The sequence below is a fragment of the Oncorhynchus mykiss genome, chromosome 23, assembly GCF_013265735.2.
Source record: "Oncorhynchus mykiss isolate Arlee chromosome 23, USDA_OmykA_1.1, whole genome shotgun sequence".
Taxonomy (NCBI): Eukaryota; Metazoa; Chordata; class Actinopteri; order Salmoniformes; family Salmonidae; genus Oncorhynchus; species Oncorhynchus mykiss.
In genome coordinates, this window is record NC_048587.1 from 49,180,669 (window position 1) to 49,208,485 (window position 27,817).

General features: G+C 43.3%; 1 protein-coding gene across 3 annotated transcripts in view; it reads left to right on the forward strand.

Moving 5' to 3' along the window:
* The window catches only part of LOC110503137 (brain-specific angiogenesis inhibitor 1-associated protein 2-like protein 1), a 53,264-nt gene that overhangs the window by 16,667 nt on the left and 8,780 nt on the right, over nucleotides 1-27,817 (forward strand). For all 3 annotated transcript variants that reach the window (XM_036960689.1, XM_036960687.1, XM_036960688.1), the window contains exons 4-10: nucleotides 2,084-2,145; nucleotides 3,657-3,728; nucleotides 5,786-5,920; nucleotides 19,358-19,510; nucleotides 22,656-22,811; nucleotides 25,503-25,635; nucleotides 26,369-26,591. In XM_036960689.1, the coding sequence (XP_036816584.1) occupies nucleotides 2,084-2,145; nucleotides 3,657-3,728; nucleotides 5,786-5,920; nucleotides 19,358-19,510; nucleotides 22,656-22,811; nucleotides 25,503-25,635; nucleotides 26,369-26,591 (934 nt within the window). The remainder of the gene's footprint in view (nucleotides 1-2,083; nucleotides 2,146-3,656; nucleotides 3,729-5,785; nucleotides 5,921-19,357; nucleotides 19,511-22,655; nucleotides 22,812-25,502; nucleotides 25,636-26,368; nucleotides 26,592-27,817) is intronic.

Here is a 27,817-nt window from a genome sequence, read left to right on the forward strand (position 1 = left end):
CTCGCACACGCCTTTTCAGTTCTACCCACACATTTTCATCCCTCTCACTACACACCATCCCTCTCACTACACACCATCCCTCTCACTACACACCATCCCTCTCACTACACACCATCCCTCTCACTGCACACCATCCCTCTCACTGCACACCATCCCTCTCACTGCACACCATCCCTCTCACTGCACACCATCCCTCTCACTGCACACCATCCCTCTCACTGCACACCATCCCTTTCACTGCACACCATCCCTCTCACTGCACACCATCCCTTTCACTGCACACCATCCCTCTCACTGCACACCATCCCTCTCACTGCACACCATCCCTCTCACTGCACACCATCCCTCTCACTACACACCATCCCTCTCACTACACACCATCCCTCTCACTACACACCATCCCTCTCACTGCACAGCATCCCTCTCACTGCACACCATCCCTCTCACTGCACACCATCCCTCTCACTGCACACCATCCCTCTCACTGCACACCATCCCTCTCACTACACACCATCCCTCTCACTACACACCATCCCTCTCACTGCACATCATCCCTCTCACTGCACATCATCCCTCTCACTGCACACCATCCCTCTCACTGCACACCATCCCTCTCACTGCACACCATCCCTCTCACTGCACACCATCCCTCTCACTGCACACCATCCCTCTCATTACACACCATCCCTCTCACTACACACCATCCCTCTCACTACACACCATCCCTCTCACTACACACCATCCCTCTCACTGCACACCATCCCTCTCACTGCACACCATTCCTCTCACTGCACGCCATCCCTCTCACTAAACCCCAGCCCTCACTCTGCAGCCTGTTTGAACACCATCCATCTCATTCTGCAGCAGGCTGTTGTTGGTGCTTTATATCAGCCTGCCCAGAGCGCAGAACCCCTCCCCCTGACGTGCAATGGCAGCATTTACCAGTACGTGCTATTGACTATCAGAGGGCAATGTTGTTGAAGCTGCAGTCGGCCAGAGAGGTACAGCTCTGTATAAGCAGGCCTGCCTGGGGTCACACCAGGTGTGTGTGTGTGTGTGTGTGTGTGTGTGTGTGTGTGTGTGTGTGTGCTCGTGCGTGCGCCTAATGTATGTATGCTCAGTGTGTTTGTGTTGAGTCTGTTAATATAGCCTCACAGGCCCAGTCGTGGTTTTGGGGTATTGAATTAATACTGAGGTGATAGGAGTGATTGGACGGTGGTTGCAGGTGTTTGCAAAGGGAATAGAAAAAAACACGACAAACTCTTATACAATATTACATTTTGTCAAAAGCAAACCTGCTAGTTGCAGGTGGTGCTAGTGGCAGGTGGTGCTAGTGGCAGGTGTTGCTAGTGGCAGGTGGTGCTAGTGGCAGGTGGTGCCAGTGGCAGATGGTGCTAGAATGCACCACACCTAATTCTTAACAATATGCTGGAATATTATTACAGTATACTCTACAGAACCTCTAGATGTCACCCCATTGTGTCTGTCTGCTGTCGTTGTCTACTTGTGTTTACAGAATGACTGCAGTTGTGCATGTTCCTCTATGGCATTCAATGGTTGTTTTTTCTGTCTCTGTGTCAGACAGTGTGGATCTGATCAGTAGCGACTACTTAGTTACTGTTCAAACATTACTGTTCCGAAAAGTCATCCATGCAGTATGTAAAAACCCTTCATGACGTAAAATACACATTACATTTTGATAAGGGCTAGAGTAAGCTTTGTTCTTGACCACTAAAGTAACAGTTGTTTCTGTAAGCGTAAGGAAAGAACAGATTCAACAGCTTTGAGGTGAAAACCCATTGTCCTCCTCGTGACGTCTCAGCCTGTCCCATGTCAGCTAGGCTATCAGGGACGTCGTTGCTGCCAAGCAATGTGAGGAGAAAGGATCATAGATGTCCACAACATATTCAAATGCAGTAGTTTTTAGCCTGGTTGTCTTACAAGCTAAGGGAAGATGTATCCTGGCCTTGCCCAATAAGACAACAGTATGTTGACTAAAGAGGATATAGACTAGCAGGACTGTGACTGGCACCCAGGCTAGATGTCCCTTACCTGTGTATGATGTATGATCTGTTTTCTACAGGTGTGGTTCTGATGGAAATCTCTGAGGTGCACAAGAAGGTTCACCTGGAGCTGGAGGAGAATGTAAGTTACCCAGCTGACCTACTGTCACTTCTTCTCTTAACAAAAAAGAAATAATTACTATTTTACTATGTAATTACCATTTTTTGCCAGTGGCTCTTCGTTGTGCGTCAAGCATTGCGCTGTTAATGACTTCAAGCCTATCAACTCCCGAGATGAGGCTGGTGTAACGAAGTGAAATGGCTAGCTAGTTAGCGCACGCTAATAGCGTTTCAAACATCACTCGCTCTGAGCCTTCTAGTAGTTGTTTCCCTTGCTCATGGGTAATGCTGCTTCGAGGGTGGCTGTTGTCGTTGTGTTCCTGATTCGAGCCCAGGGAGGAGCGAGGAGAGGGATGGAAGCTATACTGTTACACTGGTAATACTAAAGTGTCTATAAGAACATCCAATAGTCAAAGGTTAATGAAATACAAATGGTATAGAGGGAAATAGTCCTATAATTCCTATAATAACTACAACCTAAAACTTCTTACCTGTGAATATTGAAGACTCATGTTAAAAGGAACCACCAGCTTTCATATGTTCTCATGTTCTGAGCAAGGAACTGAAACGTTTTCTTACATAGCACATATTGCACTTTTACTTTCTTCTCCAACACTTTGTTTTTGCATTATTTAAACCAAATTGAACATGTTTCATTATTTACTTGAGGCTAAATTGATTTTATTGATGTATTATAGTAAGTTAAAATAAGTGTTCATTCAGTATTGTTGTCATTGTCATTATTACAAATAAATAAATAAATCGTCCGATTAATCGCTATTGGCTTTTTTGGTCCTCTAATAATAGGTATCGGTATCGGCGTTGAAAAATCATAATCGGTCGACCTCTAGTGCCAACTGTAAAGTTTGATGGAGGAGGAATAATGGTCTGGGGTTTTTCATGGTTTGGGGAAGGCTCCTTAGTTCCAGTGAAGGGAAATGTTAACGCTACAGCATACAATGATATTCTAGACGATTCTGTGTTTCTAACTTTGTGGCAACAGTTTGGGGAAGGCCCTTTCCTGTTTCAGCATGACAATGCCATACAGATATGGTTTGTTGAGTGACTGGCCTGCACAGAGCCCTGGCTCACCAACTGCATGCCTAATCGCCCAACATCAGTATCCGACCTCACTAATGCCCTTGCGGCTGAATGGAGCAAGTCTCCGCAGCAATGTTCCTACATCTAGTGGAAAGCCTTCCCAGAAGAGTGGATGCTGTTATAGCAACAAAGGGGGACCAACTCCATATTAATGACCATGATTTTGGAATGAGATGTCAGACAAGCAGGTGTCCACATACATTTGGTCATGTAGTGTTTCTGTAAGAGGGAAAGAAGGAGAAAGGAGTCAATGTTTAAAAAACAAAAGACAGACCTGTTGTTGGAATTCCCCTTACTGAGAAAGACATTATCACAGCTACATTCCTCTGGCTCAGCCTCAGAACTGTTATCCTGATGTCACCATCTTTCCATGATTATTATTGTCATCCGTTTATACATTGACTTGAACTACATTCTTTCTTTTCTTTTCAGTTCAAGCAGTTCCACAAAGAAATCATTTCTGAGCTGGAGAGGAAAACAGAGATGGATGTCAAATATATGACTGTAAGTACCTTGACCATTGTAGGACCTTGGCAAGAGACAATGTAATAGCAAGTAGTGTGTGAGTGCATGCGTGTGTTTGTGTAGGTGTCTGTATGTCTACGTGTACAGGTATGTGAGTACACACTTAAACATGGTCTCCAGTGCCTCCTGAGTGGCGCAGCGGTCTAAGGCACTGCATCGCAGTGCTAACTGCGTTACTATAGATCCTGGTTCAATACCGGGCTGTGTCGCAGGGAGACCTATGAGGCGATGCACAATTGGCCCAGCGTCCTCGGGGTTAGGGGACGGTTTGGCCGACCGGGATGTCCTTGTCCCATCGCGCTCTAGCAACTCCTGTGGCGGGCCGGGCGCATGCACGCTGACACGGTTTCCAGGTGTACAGTGTTTCCTCCAACACATTGGTGCAGTTGGCTTCCGGGTTAAGAGTGCATTGAGTCAAGTGCAGCTTGGCAGGGTTGTGTTTCGGGAGGATGTACGGGAGTTGCAGCAATGGGACAAGACTTTAACTACCAATTGGGGATAAAAAGGGGTAGAAAACAAAAACATAGACTCATATCCCCTCCTCAATATCCCCTGTCCCTTCAATATCCTCTATCCCCTCCTCAATATCACCCATATCCTCTATCCCCTCCTCAATATCACCCTATCCCTTCAATATCCTCTATCCCCTCGTCAATATCACCAATATCCTCTATCACCTCCTCAATATCCCCTATCCCCTCCTCAATATCCTCTATCCCCTCCTCAATATCCCCTGTCCCCTCCTCAATATCACCAATATCCTCTATCCCCTCCTCAATATCACCAATATCCTCTATCCCCTCCTCAATATCCCCTATCCTCTATCACCTCCTCAATATCCCCTATCCCCTCCTCAATATCCCCTATCCCCTCCTCAATATCCTCTATCCCCTCCTCAATATCCCCTGTCCCCTCCTCAATATCACCAATATCCTCTATTCCCTCCTCAATATCACCAATATCCTCTATCCCCTCCTCAATATCCCCTGTCCCCTCCTCAATATCACCAATATCCTCTATCCCCTCCTCAATATCACCAATATCCTCTATCCCCTCCTCAATATCCCATATCCTCTATCACCTCCTCAATATCCTCTATCACCTCCTCAATATCCCCTATCCCCTCATCAATATCCCATATCCTCTATCACCTCCTCAATATCCTCTATCACCTCCTCAATATCCTCTATCCCCTCCTCAATATCACCAATATACTCTATCCCCTCCTCAATATCCCCTATCCTCTATCACCTCCTCAATATCCCCTATCCCCTCCTCAATATCCCCTATCCCCTCCTCAATATCCTCTATCCCCTCCTCAATATCCCCTGTCCCCTCCTCAATATCACCAATATCCTCTATTCCCTCCTCAATATCACCAATATCCTCTATCCCCTCCTCAATATCCCCTGTCCCCTCCTCAATATCACCAATATCCTCTATCCCCTCCTCAATATCACCAATATCCTCTATCCCCTCCTCAATATCCCATATCCTCTATCACCTCCTCAATATCCTCTATCACCTCCTCATTATCCCCTATCCCCTCCTCAATATCCCCTATCCCCTCATCAATATCCTCTATCCCCTCATCAATATCCTCTATCCCCTCCTCAATATCCCTTATCACCTCCTCAATATCCCTAATCACCTCCTCATTATCCCCTATCCCCTCCTCAGTATCCCCTATCCCCTCCGCAATATCCTCTATCCCCTCCTCAATATCCCCTGTCCCCTCCTCAATATCCTCTATCCCCTCCTCAATATCCTCTATCCCCTCCTCATTATCCCCTATCCCCTCCTCAATATCCCCTATCCCCTCATCAATATCCTCTATCCCCTCCTCAATATCCCCTGTCCCCTCCTCAATATCCTCTATCCCCTCCTCATTATCCCCTATCCCCTCCTCAATATCCCCTGCCCCCTCCTCAATATCCTCTATCCCTTTCTCAATAACCTCTCCTCAATTTCCCCTCTCCTTGCATTGTCAAAGTCTTCTCCATCGCTCCATCTTATCCTCTGTATCTCTCATCCAGGCAACATTCAAGCGGTACCAGTCAGAGCACAAAATGAAGCAGGACTCTCTGGAGCGCTCTCAGACGGACCTGAAGAAGCTGCGGAAAAAGAGCCAGGGAAAACAAGCCACCAAGTACGAGAAGAAGGAGAACGAGGTGAGACTAGAACCTGATTTCAAATAATCAAGGAGAACCAGATCTAATTAATCAAGGACAACGAGGTGAGACTAGAACCTGATCTTAATCAAGGAGAATGGGGTGAGAGTAGAACCAGATGTTAATTAATCAAGGACAACGAGGTGAGACTAGAACCTGATCTTAATCAAGGAGAATGGGGTGAGAGTAGAACCAGATCTTAATTAATCAAGGAGAACGAGGTGAGACTAGAACCTGATCTTAATCAAGGAGAATGGGGTGAGACTAGAACCAGATCTTAATGAATCAAGGAGAACGAGGTGAGACTAGAACCAGATCTTAATTCATCAAGGAGAACGAGGTGAGACTAGAACCAGATCTTAATTCATCAAGGAGAACGAGGTGAGACTAAAACCAGATCTTAATGAATCAAGGAGGATGAGGTGAGACTAAAACCAGATCTTAATGAATCAAGGAGGATGAGGTGAGACTAAAACCAGATCTTAATGAATCAAGGAGGATGAGGTGAGACTAAAACCTGACCTTAATGAATCAAGGAGAACGAGGTGAGACTAAAACCAGATCTTAATTAATCAAGGAGAGCGAGGTGAGACTAGAACCAGATCTTAATTAACCAAGGAGAACGAGGTGAGACTCGAACCAGATGTAATCTAATTTCACCGAGGTCTCAGTGATCAGACTGTACACTCAATGCACCTTGGGTATGCTAGTCAGAAAAGGCCCTTGTCCCACTTTTAGAATTTTCTCAATTTTGAAACGGGGTGTCTTTTTTTTATTTTGGAACAACACGATCAGCTGAGAAGTGACTCTGTGTCCAGTTAATTTTTCTGATGGTGTAAGCATGTGCATGGGTTCCTTGAGTTTCTCAGACGGCTATAGAGAGCACTTTAACAGACGGTCACATGACTTTACCCTCATCCAAAACCACCTTTTTCTCTATGTGTCTCTATAAAAACCAGACAGACCATTTTTGCTCTTGGTTGCCATGGTTGTCATGCTTTGTTTTCACAAACAATGCCGAACCCTTCTATGGACTTCCTTGTAAAGTAATGAGTTACACACATGGAGCAGTAATCCACAGAACAGGAGTTCCCAATTACATTCAGCCGTGGACCGATTGTTTTTCTTGAGTGGATGGTCGGGGGCCCAGAACATAGTTATAAACAGATACTGTATAGTATTTTCACAAAAGCAGAATCATTTCAAACCTTGATTACATTAGGATACGATCACATATACCTCTTTATTTACGAGTGGGAATATATATTCCTAAATTCCTGGTGATTTTTACAGTCTTTTATGTCCCAAAATTGTTTTAAAAAATTGGGTGGGCAAATAAAATTGCCCGAATTTGGTCCGCGTCTATTGGAGAATCCTGCCAAAGAGGATATCAAAGAAAGAAGTTTATGAAGTTTGTATTGACAGTAAACCCAGGGAAAGTCATAGGCCCAGCTGGCTCCTTGATCTTGCCACACACCGCAAGGAGGAAAAACTGTACATAAAAGTGCACAGATGGAAGGGAAATGAACACTACACATGCACAGTACCACCACACCTATAGCTGCGGGCAGAGTCTTTGTGTTCATGTCAAGTGGAGTGCCGTCACTGTCGTGCCCCTTCACGCATAAAGCAACACTGAAGGCTCATCGAGGATCAAATGCCTCTCATCACATTAGAATGGACAGTGTGTTTTAGTGAATGTGGGGAGTGGGAGCACTGTATACTCTTGTGTGAGTATTGTGCTCTCAAGTGTTGACTGGCTATGGGTACAGCCGACTCTGGAGTATGAAGTGTGCACCTAGGAGCTGGTAGTTGGCCTGGAGTTGGTTGGTAGTATACACTTACTGACAGGCTTCACAAGGTGTAGTGGGACTGGGAACAGGTGAAGAGTTTATACATTAACAAATGTTGCCTTAAATAGAGTAGACTTGGAGTGGTGTCTGGTAGCATATTTAGCCACTAACAGTAATCAGAGGATACAGAGTAATAGTCTTCCTAACCATAGACTTCTTTATTAAATCAATAGGACAAGGTGAGAGATGGGAGATGCTGTCTGTTGATGAAACCCACTGTGAATCCCGCTCTGGCTCTGCTCAATAACTCCTCTTTCACTCCTGCTTTATTGACTGGTTTCATTGGTCTGACGTTGATGAGTGTCAGTGTGTGAGCTGGGTTTCTATTTAACATGCAACACACATTCTATTATTATTCTGACTGCAATCCTAGAAGCACTAGCTAACTGGGGGTTTGGAAGAGGATAATCATGTCTCTCTATCCCAGAAGCACTAGCTAACTGGGGGTTTGGAAGAGGATAATCATGTCTCTCTCTATCTCAGAAGCACTAGCTAACTGGGGGTTTGGAAGAGGAGAATCATGTCTCTCTATCCCAGAAGCACTAGCTAACTGGGGGTTTGGAAGAGGAGAATCATGTCTCTCTCTATCCCAGAAGCACTAGCTAACTGGGGGTTTGGAAGAGGAGAATCATGTCTCTCTCTATCCCAGAAGCACTAGCTAACTGGGGGTTTGGAAGAGGATAATCATGTCTCTCTATCCCAGAAGCACTAGCTAACTGGGGGTTTGGAAGAGGATAATCATGTCTCTCTATCCCAGAAGCACTAGCTAACTGGGGGTTTGGAAGAGGATAATCATGTCTCTCTATCCCAGAAGCACTAGCTAACTGGGGGTTTGGAAGAGGAGAATCATGTCTCTCTATCCCAGAAGCACTAGCTAACTGGGGGTTTGGAAGAGGAGAATCATGTCTCTCTCTATCCCAGAAGCACTAGCTAACTGGGGGTTTGGAAGAGGATAATCATGTCTCTCTATCCCAGAAGCACTAGCTAACTGGGGGTTTGGAAGAGGATAATCATGTCTCTCTATCCCAGAAGCACTAGCTAACTGGGGGTTTGGAAGAGGAGAATCATGTCTCTCTCTATCCCAGAAGCACTAGCTAACTGGGGGTTTGGAAGAGGAGAATCATGTCTCTCTCTATCCCAGAAGCACTAGCTAACTGGGGGTTTGGAAGAGGAGAATCATGTCTCTCTCTATCCCAGAAGCACTAGCTAACTGGGGGTTTGGAAGAGGAGAATCATGTCTCTCTATCCCAGAAGCACTAGCTAACTGGGGGTTTGGAAGAGGATAATCATGTCTCTCTATCCCAGAAGCACTAGCTAACTGGGGGTTTGGAAGAGGAGAATCATGTCTCTCTCTATCCCAGAAGCACTAGCTAACTGGGGGTTTGGAAGAGGAGAATCATGTCTCTCTCTATCCCAGAAGCACTAGCTAACTGGGGGTTTGGAAGAGGAGAATCATGTCTCTCTCTATCCCAGAAGCACTAGCTAACTGGGGGTTTGGAAGAGGAGAATCATGTCTCTCTCTATCCCTATCCCAGAAGCACTAGCTAACTGGGGGTTTGGAAGAGGAGAATCATGTCTCTCTCTATCCCAGAACAACTAGCTAACTGGGGGTTTGGAAGAGGAGAATCATGTCTCTCTCTATCCCAGAAGCACTAGCTAACTGGGGGTTTGGAAGAGGAGAATCATGTCTCTCTCTATCCCAGAAGCACTAGCTAACTGGGGGTTTGGAAGAGGAGAATCATGTCTCTCTCTATCCCAGAAGCACTAGCTAACTGGGGGTTTGGAAGAGGAGAATCATGTCTCTCTCTATCCCAGAAGCACTAGCTAACTGGGGGTTTGGAAGAGGAGAATCATGTCTCTCTCTATCCCAGAAGCACTAGCTAACTGGGGGTTTGGAAGAGGATAATCATGTCTCTCTCTATCCCAGAAGCACTAGCTAACTGGGGGTTTGGAAGAGGAGAATCATGTCTCTCTCTATCCCAGAAGCACTAGCTAACTGGGGGTTTGGAAGAGGAGAATCATGTCTCTCTCTATCCCAGAAGCACTAGCTAACTGGGGGTTTGGAAGAGGATAATCATGTCTCTCTCTATCCCAGAAGCACTAGCTAACTGGGGGTTTGGAAGAGGATAATTTTGTCTCTCTCTATCCCAGAAGCACTAGCTAACTGGGGGTTTGGAAGAGGAGAATCATGTCTCTCTCTATCTCAGAAGCACTAGCTAACTGGGGGTTTGGAAGAGGAGAATCATGTCTCTCTCTATCCCAGAAGCACTAGCTAACTGGGGGTTTGGAAGAGGAGAATCATGTCTCTCTATCCCAGAAGCACTAGCTAACTGGGGGTTTGGAAGTGGAGACTCTTGTCTCTCTCTATCCCAGAACAGGGGGTTTCTTGTCTCTCTCTGTCTCTGTCTCTGTCTCTCTCTCTTTCTCTCTCTGTCTCTCTCTGTCTCTCTCTCTCTTCATCTTGTTATTAACCATCTCTGTTTCAGTATGTATATTATCTTTGCCTATGAATGGCACCCTTTAAAAAAAGGGCCGTAATCTAGTCTGTTCTTGGTGAAACTAATAGACAGTGATGTATTGTGGCTTGATATGGGGACAGAAACTCCCTTCTCTTTTGAAGTGTTAATGGTTTGTCATTGTCTTATGAATAATACACCTGTTGATTAGATAAGGGCCAACCCATACACACTTAGTAGTCATGTATCAGACTGTATTTAGTTTTGATCTACTGTGATCTACTTTGGGTCAGTTGTCAGAAGATATAAATGGATGAAAAATAAAAACAACCTGCGCTCTCCAAAGTAATGCATGAATGCCTTTTAATATATAGATTATAGATGAAGTAACATGGATTGGTAATGGAATTTCCCCAAATCTGTCTTTTTCAAACGTCTACAGGAGAGCACACCTTACACCGGTTTTAAGGTCTCTGCACTGGCTGCCTGTGAGTTTTAGAAATAATTTTAAGATTCTTCTATTGTTTTTTAAATCAATCCATGATTGTGCACCCCAATACGTCAGACAAGTTATTTACCCAGTATGTCCCTCAGGTCCTCTGGAACTGGCCTTTTAACTATCCCAAAGACAAAGACCAAGAGACATGGAGAGGCAGCCTTTAGTTATTATGCCCCCAGCCTCTGGAATAGCCTGCCAGAGAACCTGAGGGGGGCCCAAACTGTGATCTTAAAACACACCTTTTTAGCTTTGCTTTTCCTTAGGGTAATTTTTAGTCTTTCAGTTTTTGTTATTCTTTAGTTTTTTTTTATCCGCTTATGTTTGTGTAGTAAATAGTTATGTTTTTATTTTCATTGATTTTATTAGTTATTTTCCTTTGAAGCACATTGCGTTGTTGCGTTCCATTTCTGAAATGAATAAAGCCTGATTTGATTTGATTTGCTGCAACATCTGAGCTCAATTAATGATCTCTCCATATGTCTGTCACACTCTCTTTTCCCCCCTCTATTTCTCAGTCTTCCAGTCTTTGAGTGATTGTTTGCAGTAGAAATTAAGCTCCATAGTTTAGGTGGTGTGGCCCCATCATTGGGGTAAGAGAGAGAAACAGTGAGAGAGAGATAATTAGAGAGAACTGGGCTAGGCATTAAAGGAGGGTCTGTGACAAAACCACAAAATAAGAATCCTAGAGACGAATAGTCTGTCACTGTCGTCAAGACAACCGGAAAAAAAGGAGAGGAGAGATAGGGGAGGAGGGTGAAACAGAGAGTGAAAGTTGTTTCAAAGAGGACCTGAGCTGTCTGTGTGTAATGTCAGTTCCCGTGGTCTGCTTTGTGAGGGTGTTTCAATACTGAGTCAATCACTGGGAAGGCGTGTGTTCTGCATCCCAAATGGCACCCTATTCCCTATATAGTGTACTACTTTTGACCATACACTACATTGGGAAAGGGGTGCTATTTGGGATTTAGACACGGGTTCTTTCAGCAGAGTTATTGAGTTTCTACAGTATAAGGATGATGGCGTAATAACAGGGGGTGAGATGGAGACAGACAGAGCAGAGACTCATTATTCACCTCCCAAGTGGCGCAGCGGTCTAAGGCACTGCATTGCAGTGTTGCGGTGTCACTACAGCCTGGGGTTTGAACCCAGACTGTGTCACAACCGACCATGAGTCCCATAGGGCGGCGCACAATTAGCCCAGTGTTGTCCGGGTTAGGGGAGGGTTTGCCTGGGGGGCTTTACTTGGCTCATCGTGCTCAAGCGACTCCTTGTGGCAGGCCAGGCGCCTGCAAGCTGACTTTAGTTGTCAGTTGAACGGTGTTTCCTCCAACACATTGGTGCAGCTGGCTTCCGGGTTAAGCGAGCGGGTGTTAAGAAGCGCGGCATTCCCCTCTACCGAGCCCGTTGGGAAGTGGCAGTGATGAGACAAGATCACAATTGGATATCACGAAATTGGGGAGAAAAAGGGGGTCAAATTACAAAAAAAAATGTATGGATATATTCAAAAATAGAAATAAATCTCATTATTCAACATTATTCAACATAAGCCCGAACATGACCTGAACAGTTAAATTAAGCAAGACGCTTTTTTTCTAAGCATGCAATTACAACCTTACTGAATGGTTTAACAGTCAGTCTCCTCCCCTATATCCTCTCATCAGTACCCTTAAGGAAAAAACACGATTTCACATGGAAAATCACATGATTTCATTTCCATGATTTGCACTTGTGAAATCATGTTAAACCATGTGTTTTCGAACACTTTACATGTGATATTTCACATATGGATTTTCACATAACCTTTCACATGTGGATTCAAATTTTCATATGAGATTTCACAGGTGATGCCCTGCAAACAAAAATGTGTTGTTATGATACAGACACAGTACTTTTTACATACAGTTGAAGTCGGAAGTTTACATACACTTAGGTTGGAGTCATTAAAACTTGTTTTTCAACCGCTCCACAAATGTCTTGTTAACAAACTATACTTTTGGCAAGTTGGTTAGAACATCTACTCTGTGCATGACACTCGTAATTTTTCCAGCAATTGTTTACAGACAGATTATTTAACTTAGAACTCACTGTATCACAATTCCAGTGGGTCAGAAGTTTACATACATTGAGTTGACTGTGCCTTTAAACAGCTTGGAAAATTCCAGAAAATGATGCCATGGCTTTAGAAGCTTCTGATTGGCTAATTGGAATCATTTAGTTAATTGGAGGTGCACCTGTGGATGTATTTCAAGGCCTACCTTCAAACTCAGTACCTCTTTGCTTGACATCATGGGAAAATCAAAAGATATCAGCCAAGACCTCAGAAAAATAAATAGTAGACCTCCACAAGTCTGGTTCATCCTTGGGAGCAATTTCCATGCGCCTGAAGGTACCACGTTCATCTGTACAAACAATAGTACGCAAGTATAAACACCATGGGACCACTCAGCCGTCATACCACTCAGGAAAGAGACGCGTTCTGGCTCCTAGAGATGAACGTACTCTGGTGCGAAAAGTGCAAATCAATCCCAGAACAACAGCAAAGGACCTTATGTTTCTGTGGACTTTATGGATATAATTTGGAATTTTGTCTGTGTTGTCGTGACCGCTCTCACCGGTGGATTCCTGGGCATAACGCACCAAACTAACGGAGGTATTTGGATATAAAAAATATCTTTATGGAACAAAAGGAACATTTGTTGTCTAACTGGGAGTCTCGTGAGTGAAAACATCCGAAGATCATCAAAGGTAAAAGATTAATTTGATGTCTTTTCTGATTTTCGTGACCAAGTTACCTGATGCCAAGTGTACTTATTGTTTTGTCGAGCGATCGATAAACGTACACAAACGCTTGTATTGATTTCGCTGTAAAGCATCATTTCAAAATCTGGGACGACAGGTGGATTAACAAAAGGCTAAGCTGTGTTTTGCAATATTGCACTTGTGATTATATGAATATTTTCTAGTAATATTATTTGACTGTGGCGCTATGCTATTCAGCGTTGCTGATGACAATTATCCCGGATCCGGGATGGGTGGTTCAGAGAGGTTAACATTTTGTTTATGGAATTTATTTACTTTTTGAGCCTATCAGTTGTGTTGTGACAAGGTAGGGGGGTAAACAGAAGATATGGTAAAATACCAAGTCCATATTATGTCAAGAACAGCTCAAATAAGCAAAGAGAAACGACAGTTCATCATTACTTTAAGACATGAAGGTCAGTCAATCTGGAAAATTTCAAGAACTTTGAATGTTTCCTCAAGTCCTGTCACAAAAACCAAGCGCTATGATGAAACCGGCTCTCATTGAGGACCACCACAGGAATGCAAGACCCAGAGTTACCACAGCTGCAGAGGATAAGTTCTTTAGAGTTACCAGCCTCAGAAATTGCAGCCCAAATAAATGCTTCACATAGTTAAAGTAATAGACACATCTCAACATCAACTGTTCACAGGAGAATGTGTGGTCGAATTGCTGCAAAGAAACCACTATTAAAGGACACCAATTAGAAGAAGAGACTTGCTTGGGCCAAGAAACACAAGCAATGGACATTAGACCGGTGGAATTTTGAGATTTTTGGTTCCAACCGCCGTGTCTTTGTGAGACGCGGTGTGTATGAATGGATGTGTATTTCCCACAGTAAAGCATGGAGGAGGAGGTGTTATGGTGTGGGGGTGCTTTGCTGGTGACACTGTCTGTGATTTATTTAGAATTCAAGGCACATTTAACCAGCATGGCTAACACAGCATTATGCAGCGCTACACCATCCCATCTGGTTTGGGCTTAGTGGAACTATCATTTGTTTTTCAACAGGACAATGACCCAACACACCTCCAGGCTGTGTAAGGGCTATTTTACCCAGAAGGAGGGTGATGGAGTGCTGCATCAGATGACCTCCACAATCCCCCGACCTCAACCAAATTTAGATGGCTTGGGATGAGTCGGACCGCAGAGTGAAGGAAAAGCAGCCAACAAGTGCTCAGCATATGTGGGAAGTCCTTCAAGACTGTTGGAAAAGCATTCCAGGTGAAGCTGGTTGAGACACTGCCAAGAGTGTGCAAAGCTGTCATCAAGGTGGCTATTTGAACAATCTCAAATTTAAAATATATTTTGATTTGGTTTAACACTTTTTTGGTTACTACATGATTCCATATCTGTCATTTCATAGTTTTGATGTCTTCACTATTATTCTACCATGTAGAAAATATCAAAAATAAAGAAAAGACATTGAATGAGGTGTTCTAAAACTAGTGAACAGTAGTGTAGATCTATTGACAGTTGTCGCAGTGACATCACTGTTGCCGTCTGCTACCGACCCCTCTTGGCTCCCAGCTGTGCCCTGGACACCATTTGTAAATTGATCGTCCCCCATCTAGCTTCAGAGTTTGTTCTGTTAGGTGACCTAAACTGGGATATGCTTAACACCCCGGCAGTCCTACAATCTAAGCTAGATGCCCTCAATGTCACACAAATCATCAAGGAACCCACCAGGTATAACCCTAAATCCGTAAACATGGGCACCCTCATAGACATTATCCTGACCAACTTGCCCTCCAAATACACCTCCGCTGTCTTCAATCAGGATCTCAGTGATCACTGCCTCATTGCCTGTATCCGCTATGGGTCTGCGGTCAAACGACCACCCCTCATCACTGTCAAACGCTCCCTAAAACACTTCTGCAAGCAGGCCTTTCTAATTGACCTGGCCCGGGTATCCTGGAGTATGTGGACAGGTGTCTTTTATACAGGTAACGAGTTCAAACAGGTGCAGTTAATACAGGTAATGAGGGGAGAACAGGAGGGATTCTTAAAGAAAAACTAACAGGTCTGTGAGAGCCGGAATTCTTACTGGTTGATAGGCGATCAAATACTTAGTGGGGTACACTTCAACTATGACAGGCAAAATGAGAAAAAAAATCCAGAAAATCACATTGTAGGATTTTTAATGAATTTATTTGCAAATTATGGTGGAAAATAAGTATTTGGTCAATAACAAATGTATCTCAATACTTTGTTATATACCCTTTATTGGCAATGACAGAGGTCAAACGTTTTCTGTAGGTCTTCACAAGGTTTTCACACACTGTTGCTGGTATTTTTGGCCCAATCCTCCATGCAGATCTCCAATAGAGAAGTGATGTTTTGGGGCTGTTGCTGGGCAACACGGACTTTCAACTCCCTCCAAAGATTTGCCAAATCTTTGCCCCCAGAGGGGCCCCCGTGTTGAGGATCAGCATGGTGGATGTGTTGCTACCTACCCTTACCACCTGGTGGTGGCAAGTAAGGCAGTCCAGGATCCAATTGCAGAGGGAGGTGTACTCCTCAATGCCATCGGAAGAATTCCGGAACATGTTCCAGTCTGTGATAGCAAAACAGTCCTGTAGCTTAGCATCTGCTTAATCTGACCACTGTTTTATTGACCGAGTCACTGGTGCTTCCTGCTTAAATTTTTGCTGATAAGCATGAATCAGGTAGGATAGAACTATGGTTAGATTTGCCAAATGGAGGGCGAGAGTTTTTTCGCATCTCTGTGTGTGGAGAAAAGGTTGTCTGGAGTTTTTTTCCCCTCTGGTTTCACATTTAACATGCTGATAGAAATTAGGTCAAATTTATTTAAGTTTGCCTGCATTAAAGTCCCCGTCTGCTAGGAGCACCGCCTCTGGATGAGTGTTTTCCTGTTTTCTTATTGCGGTATGCAGCTCATTGAGTGCTGTCTTAGTGCCAGCATCGGTCTGTGATGGTATGTAGACAGCTACAAAAAATACAGATGAAAACTCGCTAGGTAGATGGTGTGGTCTACAGCTTATCAAGAGATACTCTACCTCAGGCGAGCAAAACCTCGAGACTTCCTTAGATATTGTGCACCAGTTGTTGTTTACAAATATACATAGGCCGCCACCCCGTGTCTTACCAGAGGCTGCTGTTCTTTCCTGCTGATAGATAGTGTATAACCTGCCAACTGTATGTTATTAATGTTGTTTTTCAGCCATGACTCGGTGAAACATAAGATATTACAGTTTTAATGTCCCATTGGTAGGATATACATGCTCTTAGTGCATCCCATTTATTTTCCAGCGATTGAACATTGGCTAACAGGTACGGATGGCAAAGGCAGATTAGCCTGATCCTCGCAAGGCTCCTCGATCTCCTTCTGCGAAATCTGTTTCTTTCTCCTGCGAATGACGGGGATGAGGGCCTGTTCGGGTGTTTGGGGTATATCCTTCCCGTCCGACTCATTAAAGAAAAATGATTTGTCCAATTCGAGGTGAGTAATCGCTGTTCTGATGTCCATATGCTCTTTTCAGTCATAAGCGACAGTAGCAGCAACATTATGTACAAAATAAGTTACAAACAATGCGAAAAAACAAACAAAATAACAATTGGTTAAGAGCCAATAAAACGGCAGCCATCCTCTCCAGCGCCATCATTGTGTGGTTGTGTACAATCTTACATTTATGAGCAGAGCAGATTAACTGGGATGACATTCCCACTTATGGGAGACCAAAAAGAGCTAGTTGAAAGCCATGCCTCAAATTAGCCACACCTGCAATCTTCTAATAGGCTGCCGCTTTTACAGTATGCTGCCAATCAGCTATTGATGTGCATGTTGTCAACAGAAGAGTCAGTGAAGGCACATTAGGTTACTGGCAAGATTTCTTGTGGCAGCAAGTGTCCTGTAGGTTACATGCAACATTTTGCTAGTAGGTTTGTGTATCTTTTACAATTACTTACTGACAAGTAGTTTCCAGTTAAGCAATTACAAAATCACAGCAACTTTTGGCTACAAGTTGACATTAAGTTACTGTAAAACACACAGTAAGCTCTTCCCAGTGCAGCTCATTACTGACACATTCTCTTAACATTTTTGCAGATCACACTGTGTCAAAGGAGGTGCTCTACTTGCATTGGCATAACCATCAAACACAAAATGCTGCATCACTTCCACTGAGGGTTGGAACAAATACACATCTATTTGACCATGCCCCCAGATATGCTAATGAGCCTACCAGTATGTTACCCCCACCTATCAACGTGCAGTGCTGATTGTACCTTATATTCAAAATATTGGGTAGAAAAATTGCCCTTTATACTTACAAGGTACAAAACTGTACCATGTGAGTTCATATGTGTAGCCTACCCGTGAAGAATACTTTTGACCTTTGTATACCCCAGGGAACAACACTGTAGTGAAACATAACCATACACTTATTTTTTCAAGATGTTCCAAGCATTTAGTTTGAATATGGTGGGACTGCAGAAACTTGGATGCACTTCCCACCAAGAGGTTGTAAGTTCAAATCCTCAAAGATTTGTGTCCTTGAGCAGTGCTAGTTTTACATTGGTGGTGATAATTTGACAATTATTTACTTGATTCTGGGCAGCTTATAACAAAGTGCAGAAATGCATTATTGCCAATAGGTCTGTGGCCATGTATCTTTCATGCTCACAGATCTGGCGCTATTGCTGCACTGTAGCAGGACATTTCAGGTTGCTAGCGACGTAAAGATTATGAGTCCCAACTGTGGTCACAGTACAATATTTTATATTTACTTGATTTTTACTGCAACTTTAGGCAAAGTGCAGAAATGTATTCCTGCCCATCTTTATTATGTCCACAGGAACTTCAAGAAGTTGTTAGTTCAAATCCCAAGTGAGGTTGAGTCTCAAGTTATCAGCATACAGCAGCATAATGTCCATTATCACCCTTATTTATCTGTAAAAATACAGTAACTGGTTGTAAATGTATGGTATTTTTACCACAACTAGAGGAAACCTACAGGGGACCATGACTGTTTAAATGTAATTAATGTCAATTACGCCTTTCAAAGTAAAATATTCTAAATTAATATGGCTCAGTTTGGATATTGCCTGTAATCCATGGCTTCTGGTTGGGGTATGTACAGCACATACGGTCACAGTGGGGATGACGTCATTGATGCACTTATTGATGAAGCCAGTGACTGATGTGGTGTACTCCTCAATGCCATCGGAAGAATCGCGGAACATATTCCAGTCTGTGCTGGCAAAACAGTCCTGTAGCTTAGCATCTGCTTCATCTGACCAATTTTTTATTGACCGAATCACTAGTGCTTGTTGCTTTAGTTTTTGCTTGTAAGAAGGAATCAGGAAGATAGAATTATGGTCAGATTTGCCAAATGGAGGGCGAGGGAGAGCTTTGTATGCGAAGTAAAGCTGGTCTAGAGGTTTTATCTCTGGTTGCACATTTTACATGCTGGTAGAAATTGGGTAAAATTGATTTAAGTTTCCCTGCATTAATGTCCACTAGGAGTGTGCAGTCTTAGTGCCAGCATCGGTTTTTGGTGGTAAATAGACAGCTACGAAGATCTCCATCATGAGATGCTCTTCCTCAGGCGAGCAAAACCTTAAGACGTCCTTAGATTTCCTGCATGAGATCACATGTGCACATGTGAAATTCATGTGTTTTTTTCCATAGAGGGTATCTGGAGACAATCTCATACGTATTGTCCCCACCCCACAGTAACCCATAACCCTTAATAACCTGTCCCCTCCCCCACCCCACAGTATCTAACCCTTTTTGGCCCCCCGTGCCCCCCTTTACTAACCTGTCTCCCTTCCTCCCTCCCCTCCACCCTCCCCTCCTCTTCCCCTCAGTATATAGAGACCATCTCGTCTCGGCAGAGTGACATGCAGAAGTTCATCGCTGACGGCTGCAGAGAGGCCCTCCTGGAGGAGAAGAGACGATTCTGCTTCCTGGTCGACAAACACTGCACGTTCTCTTACCATGTCAACACCTTCCACGAGAAGGTACTGCAGTACTGCACGGAAGGGTCCTTTAGTTAACCTTTAGTCCTTTAGTTAACCTTGTCTTAAAGGTAGACTCAGTGATATGGCATCATCACACACAGCGGGGAGAATTCACATCATCAACAACAGAATTTAAATCCACCAGAACGGACACTATTGTTTGTCCCAGATTTGTGCCCTCTCTTGAGGCATCATGCCCACCTTCGGGTTGATATGGCTGAGATGCTATGTGTTGTTCAGCACTGCAACCCCTGCTCCTCCTAACCTGGCCATATAACTCAATAGTTACCAGTGTTGGAATTAGTTGGGAAAGTAATACATTACATATCACTTGTTATATTTAACACAAGTAACATGTTACTTTACAATATTACTTTGTGTGGAACGTAACGTCTTCTTTCATGAAAAACATCTCTAAATCTCGCTGTTTGTTTGAATGTTGAGGGAGCAAGGCAAGAAGCGTGTGCTTTACCAAAGATAGGCTATTTACTAACTCAGGTTTGATCACTAGATTCTCCTTAAATCTGTGGCACTGCTTTCCTGTGCTAGACTTCAAGTGCTGCGCTATATATGGACTGCTTGATTAGCTATATATAGAGTAGGCTTACATCGGTACAGCTTTCCTATATTTTCCTTCAAAATCTTTCTTTCAAGCCGCCAGTTCTGGTTATAAACCACAAGTACAGTTGTGGCCAAAAGTTTTGAGAATGACACAAATATTAATTTTCACAAAGTCTGCTGCCTCAGTTTGTATGCTGTCAATTTGCGTGTTGACGAGGACAAGGATGGAGATCACTCTGTCATGCTGATTGAGTTTGAATAACAGACTGGACGCTTCAAAAGGAGGGTGGTGCTTGGAATCATTGTTCTTCCTCTGTCAATGTCACGCCCTGACCTTAGAGAGCTTTTTATGTCTCTATTTTGGTTTGGTCAGGGTGTGATTTGGGGTGGGCATACTATGTTAATTTTTCTATGTTTTGTATTTCTTTGTTTTGGCCGGGTATGGTTCTCAATCAGGGACAGCTGTCTATTGTTGTCTCTGATTGGGAACCATACTTAGGCAGCCCTTTTTCCCACCTGTCTTTGTGGATGGTTGACTTTGTTTATGGCACATAGCCTCTAGCTTCACGGTTTGTTTTGTAGTGTTTATTGTTTTGTTCGGCGTCTTTTCATTCTAATAAAGGAATATGTACGCTCACCACGCTGCACCTTGGTGCAATTCTTTCGACGGCCGTGACAGTCAATCATAGTTAACTGCAAGGGAACACGTGCCGTCATCATTGCTTAACAGAAAAAGGGCTTCACAGGCAAAGATATTGCTGCCAGTAAGATTGCACCTACATCAACCATTTATCGAATCATCAAGAACTTCAAAGTTAGCGGTTCAATTGTTATGAAGAAGGCTTCAGGGCGCCCAAGAAAGTCCAGCAAGCACCAGGACTGTCTCCTAAAGTTGATTCAGCTGCAGGATCGGGGCACCATCAATACAGAGCTTGCACAGGAATGGCAGCAGGCAGGTGTGAGTACATCTGCACGCACAGTGAGGCGAAGACTTTTGGAGGATGGCCTGGTGTCAAGAAGGGCAGCAAAGAAGCCACTTCTCTCCAGGAAAAACATCAGGGACAGACTGATATTCTGCAAAAGGTACAGGGATTGGACTGCTGAAGACTGGGCTAAAGTCAATTCCTCTGAATCCCCTTGTCACGTTTGTCGTAAGGATCAGACCAAGGCGCAGTGTGAGTAGAGTTCCACATAATTTTAATAAATCGAAACTCACTGAACAAAACAACAAACAGCCAAACGAAGCGTGACGCTGCTGATGTGCACTAAGGCAACTATACATACGTAAATATGATCCCCAATCAGAGACAACGATAAACAGCTGTCTCTGATTAGGAACCATATCATGCCAACACATACAAAAACTCCTAGACATACAAAAACCCCAGACATACAAAAACTAGAGTACCCACCCTCATCACACCCTGACCTAACCAAAATATATAGAAAAACAGAGATATCTATGGTCAGGCTGTGACACCCCTTTCCGATTGTTTGAGGTATCCGTAAAAAGCTAGTCTGGAGAAGACAAGGTGAGCTCTACCATCAGTCCTGTGTCATGCCAACAGTAAAGCGTCCTGAGACCATTCATGTGTGGGGTTGCTTCTCAGCCAAGGGAGTGGGCTCACTCACAATTTTGCCTAAGATTACAGCCATGAATAAAGAATGGTACCAACACATCCTCTGAGAGCAACTTCTCCCAACCATCCAGGAAGAGTTTGGTGACGGCCTTTTCCAGCATGATGGAGCACCTTGCCATAAGGCAAAAGTGGCTCGGGGAACATAACATCAATATTTTGTGTCCATGGCCAGGAAACTCCCCAGACCTTAATCCCATTGAGAACTTGTGGTCAATCCTCAAGAGGCGGGTGGATAAACAAAAACCTACAAATTCGGACAAACTCCAAGCATTGACTATACAAGAATGGGCTGCCGTCAGTCAGGATGTGGCCCGGAAGTTAATTGACAGCATGCCAGGGCGGATTGCAGAGGTCTTGAAAAAGAAGGGTCAACACTGCAAATATTGACTCTTTGCATCAACTTCATGTAATTGTCAATTAAAGCCTTTGACACTTATGAAATGCTTGTAATTACACTTCAGTATTCCATAGTAACATCTGACAAAAATATCTAAAGCAGCAAACGTTGCGGAAATCAATATTTGTGTCATTCTCAAAACTTTTGGCCACGACTGTACACAGACCCATAGAGATCAAATCAAATTTTATTGGTCACATACACATGGTTAGCAGATGTTATTGCGAGTGTAGTGAAATCAGAGGTGCACCCTCTATACCTTTCTATGGACAGCAGGTGTCATGACATTTCCCCAAACAGCCTTTCTCCGCTTGCTCTACTACTAAATGAGGAAACAAGTGGATATCAGATCATGGAAACACATACCCAGTAGAGATATGATTCTGAAAGTAACGCACACATTGTTTGACAAAGTAACTGTAGTAATGTTACCCTGTTTGAAAAAGTCAGATGTGACTTTACTCCATCCCCCAACACTGCTGGTTATGAATGCTTTATAAAGCTTTATTATTCCTTTATAACCTGTTTGTATCTATCTGCCCTGTAGGCCAAAGAGCTGCTGGCAGTGAAGCTGCCCAGCTGGCAGGATAAATGCAAAGATGCCACCAAGGTCCCCGACACAGTATTGACCATGCTAGAGGGGCTCCGCACCCCCATGTCTGGGACCCCAGAAGCCTCGCCTCTCGTCGAACGCTACAACAGGGTGAGAGGGATGTCAGACAGTGACATTATGGCAGTTATTACATTGTTGTTACAATACTATTACAAGAGAAGGACAACATATAATCATTCACCTCTTTGCTTGGTTTCAAGACTTGCCTCTTCTCATAAATGTGTCCGTCCTGGACAAGTCTTGTGTAGCAAAATTTGAAATTGTGTTTTTTTTTTGAAAAGTGTATATCATACACCACAGTTGAGGAACAATGGGAAAATGGCCCTTGTTTTGGTACAACTACAGAATCAAATCAAATTTATTTACATAGCCCTTCTAACATCAGCTGATGTCTCAAAGTGCTATACAGAAACCCAGCCTAAAACTCCAAACAGCAAGCAATGCAGGTGTAGAAGCACGATAGCTAGGAAAAACTCCCTAGAAAGGCCAAAACCTAGGAAGAAACCTAGAGAGGAACCAGGCTATGAGGGGTGGCCAGTCCTCTTCTGGCTGTGCCGGGTGGAGATTATAACAGAACATGGCCAAGATGTTCAAATGTTCATAAATGACCAGCATGGTCAAATAATAATAATCACAGTAGTTGTCGAGGGTGCAACAAGTCAGCACCTCAAGTAAATGTCAGTTGGCTTTTCATAGCCAATCTTTGAGAGTATCTCTACCACTCCTGCTGTCTCTAGAGAGTTGAAAACAGCAGGTCTGGGACAGGTAGCATGTCCAGTGAACAGGTCAGGGTTCCATAGCTGCAGGCAGAACAGTTGAAACTGGAGCAGCAGACCGGCCAGGTGGACTGGGGACAGCAAGGAGTCATCATAGTCCTGAGGCATGGTCCTAAGGCTCAGGTCCTCCGAGAGAGAGAAAGAGAGAGAGAATTAGAGCATACTTAAATTCACACAGGACACCGGATAAGACAGGAGAAGTACTCCAGATATACCAGACTGACCCTATCCCCCGACACATAAACTACAGCAGCATAAATACTGGACGCTGAGACAGGAGGGGTCAGGAGACACTGTGGCCCCATCCGATGATACCCCCAGACAGGGCCAAACAGGCAGGATATAACCCAGAAGAGCTCTTCTTTGTCTACATCCATTCAGCATCGTTCACACCCTCTTAAGCCTTAGCCCCACCCACCTCTTTAATGGTTCACATGTGAGGCCATGTGCTAAACAGAGTGAGTACAGTAGTGTACTAAACAATCAACGATTTCAAGACTAAAGTCTGGTTTATAATACGTCTATCGACATGTCTGTAGACAGTTGTTGCAGTGACATAATGAACATTCTATTGTTGTCCGACATCAAACTTGTTGTTCTCATTTTGAAAAAGTAGAAACACAAAAACTAAAGGCTGCACGATATCAGCAGCCTGGTGGTCCAAATGAGCATAACTGGTGTATTTTAACACCAATAAACCCACCCGTTTTTAAACGTTTATTTAGTATATGTCAATCTAGCATACCAGGCAACTAAAAGCAACTTTCTAAACAATGTTTTGGTTTGTTTCTAGCTTGTCAGCTGGCTAGCTAACGTTAAGTTACCATATGGCTGACAGCGTCTTAACTTTAGCTAATTTGTATTAATTATTACAGGAAAATAAACTCACAACGAGATCATTATTTACAAGTTAATGGCAACCTAATTACAGAAAATAGCTTACAGTTGTGAGTGTGACAAAATAAAAGCAGGGCATTCTACCGGAGAATTTTCGAACTTGAACGCTGACTCGTTAGCCTAACGTAATATTCTAATTTGACTTTGGTGCCCGTCATGTTGTTCTTCACATTACCGTCGGGTAAATACACACTATATCAAATTGAATGAACGTTTATTTGTCACATAGCACAGTATAGAGAAGGTGTAAATCGACACAGTGAAATGGTTACTTGCATAGTAGAGTCTTTTGTTTAAACATGTAGCTAGCTAAACTATCAACCATAATCCCAACTCACAACATTACTACCCTGCAGGAATCTGCAGGTAGCTAAAGCTAACCAACTAGGTTCAACGTTTGCTAGCTAGGTAACAATAGGCTATAACTAGCAATGCAAATGGCTCTGAAATACAAACAATATTATTACTATTACTAGCGAGCTAACTAACAGTATGCTTTAACTTGCAATGAAAACGACTTTCTGACAAAAACGTATAATTTCTGAAAATGTAGCTAGCTAGACTCTCTTACCCGTATACTTGGATAAATGCTTCTCCCTCTCTGTCACGGATGCCATGGTTGCCCATAGTTTGAAGATGTAATCCGTAGACAGGAGTTTTATACAGCCTTCTGTGTGTTCTCTTTTCGACTCCCTCCAGTTATTTGCAATCAAATGCCACATTTTCTCCATCTCCTTAGCTATCATACTCTGCTTCCACCAGGTATTCCACTGATTTCAAAACTTGGTCCTCCAGAAAGTGGAGAGAATTAGCAACACTTTTGCAGTTCTTCGTGATATCTTTTGTTAAAACACATTAGAAAGGACTACCTACACATTCTGAGCAGCTCATGTTATAGACAGAAGTGTGCATGTCCAGCCCATCCATTATCTCAGCCAATCAAAAAAATTATGTTTAGAATAAATGTTTATGTTCAAATGCCTCTTCTGGGAAGTAGTGAAGCGCGACATACGCCTAGTTTCCTGAAACGAGTCACAAATGGTATTTGCTCTTCTATATGCATTGCATGTACTGTGACTTTCATATTTGATGTTTTCTCTGTCCTCAGAACAACAGGGATTTGATGGTTCCCCCACCAGCCCCCCAGCTGAAAGCCCAGATCAGTCCACTGGCTAATATGTTCAACCAGGACGTCCCCCACGCCTCCTTCACATCCACATCTACATCAGACCACAACTCAGGTACTACTGCAGCCTCACACCTCAGGCTTCAGTCTTTGGATTGAAGTTTGAATATGTGTTACATTGTGTGTGTAGTTGTACTCTGTATAACAAAATTTGAAAATATAATGTTTTGGTAGCTGTTCATTTCTACAGAGATTCTGTTTAGCTTTACGAGTCCCATACCTCTTTACTCATGTAAATATGCTGCCTTTCGTAATCTAATCTATACAAATTGATTAAAAAAGATGATAGTATAGCATTTGGTGGCTGTCCTCATCTACATGTAATCTTGTTTGGAAATATTTTATCTTGTGCTCTGGGACATTATTGAGTACGTCTGCTCGACAGAATATATACAGAAATCTTAAAAGAAGGTTCAGGATTGTATCTTTATTCCCTTCAAGTTGTGCTGCATGTACCCTTTAATCCTGCTAAAGTATCAATTCTTACTTCATCTAGCATTTGTTCTCCATGTCTTCTCTTATTGAATGTCTAAATTACACAGAAGATTCTGCTGCAAAACCAATTCCCCTCTTTAATGATGCAATAGTTCTTCTCCGTGTGGCCATTTAGACCAGGGTTATAAATCATTAGCTATATGCCATGTCTCTTTCCTCCGTGATATACTTATCCATGTATTATTTTGAACTCTGCTATTGTAAATATCAAATATTTCAGCGAGTACTTGCTGTCTTTCTACATTTTGATAATAAAACATATTGAACTTGAACTTTGAACTTTGACCTTCCAGGCCAGAGCAGTATGGAGAACAGTGGAAGCCTGTCTCTATCCCGGTCAGTGTCGATAGGTTCTGGGCTGAACGTGGGCAGGAAGCCACGGGTCAGGACCATCTTCCCCCATACGGCCGGCAACAGCGACACACTCCTGTCCTTTGATGATGGTGACATCATCATACTGCTCATCAAGGAGGAGAAGGACGGATGGCTATACGGAGAGCTGGAGAAGACCCGGCAGTAAGTCACTTCATGAAGCATTATTACACCTTTATAAATGCTTTCTAGCCTGGAGAAGACATGGCAGTAAGTCACAATTTACTGGGTATTTAGGGTCTATGAGGATTTATGAAGTTTTATAACACATTTATAGAGGCTTATTGACTTGGCAGTGAGTCACTGTGTATTGAGAGTTTGTTCAACTTTATTACAACTTTACAAAGATTTATTACACCCTAATTAAGGCTTATTTACCAGGAGAAGACCCGGACGCAGATCTAAGGTCTCTCACTGAAGTTATGCAATCTGTCACAATGCTAGAGGTTATAACACTATTACCCTAAGCTTGCTAGCTACCACAACTGCAGGCGATAGAAGGTAACTGAGCTCTTAGGGACACGTGGCTTTGCTCTCCATCATGTTGAGTTTGAGTTTATTTTATTTTTACAGGGACAGTGCACATTAATCAACGTTTCAGTAAAAGTGCCGGTTTTAGCCAGCCGGCTAATTTTCAACCGCAGTCTCTGGGCAGGTTATTAAAAATAATTACAATATAGACAATAGCAACATAGGACAAGCAATACATAGCATACAGACAGAGCAACATAGGACAAGCAAGACGTAGCATACAGACATAGCAACATAGAACAAAAAGCAGCAAGACAAAATTCATAAAAGCAACAGTGTTTCCACACCTCACAAGCTACAGACAACAGAAAACATGGAAAGCGGCAACACACAGCTAGGGACCGTGTTCACAAATCTGATTGACCTTTAGCCATGTCTTCAAGCATTTTGCGAAAGTGTGATATGTGGTGCAGTTGTGTGTGTCTGATGGCAGTGTATTCCAGACATGGGAAGCTCTCACAGAGATAACGGATTTGCTAAAGGTGCTTTTCCTTAAGGGAAAAGTACAATCACCTCTCATGGCAGACCTTGTGGATCTGCTGCCATATGTTTGGGTTTTCTGTTTAACAAAAATACTGAGTGGAGGTGGAGCCTGACCATTTAGGATCTTGAATATAAGACATGCGTCAGTGTATTGCACAAGATTTTCCCAACTCAGGAGCTCATGCTTTCTGAGGATGTAACAGTGATGATGGCTATTGGGCTTCCTATCAAGCACTTTGAGAGCCTCTTTGTAGACAGACTGAATAGGTCTTAATGTTGTACAGCAAGCTTGGGCCCAACTAGTCAAGCAGTATGTTAAGTGGGGGAGTATCATAGATTTGAAGTACAGTTTTGCT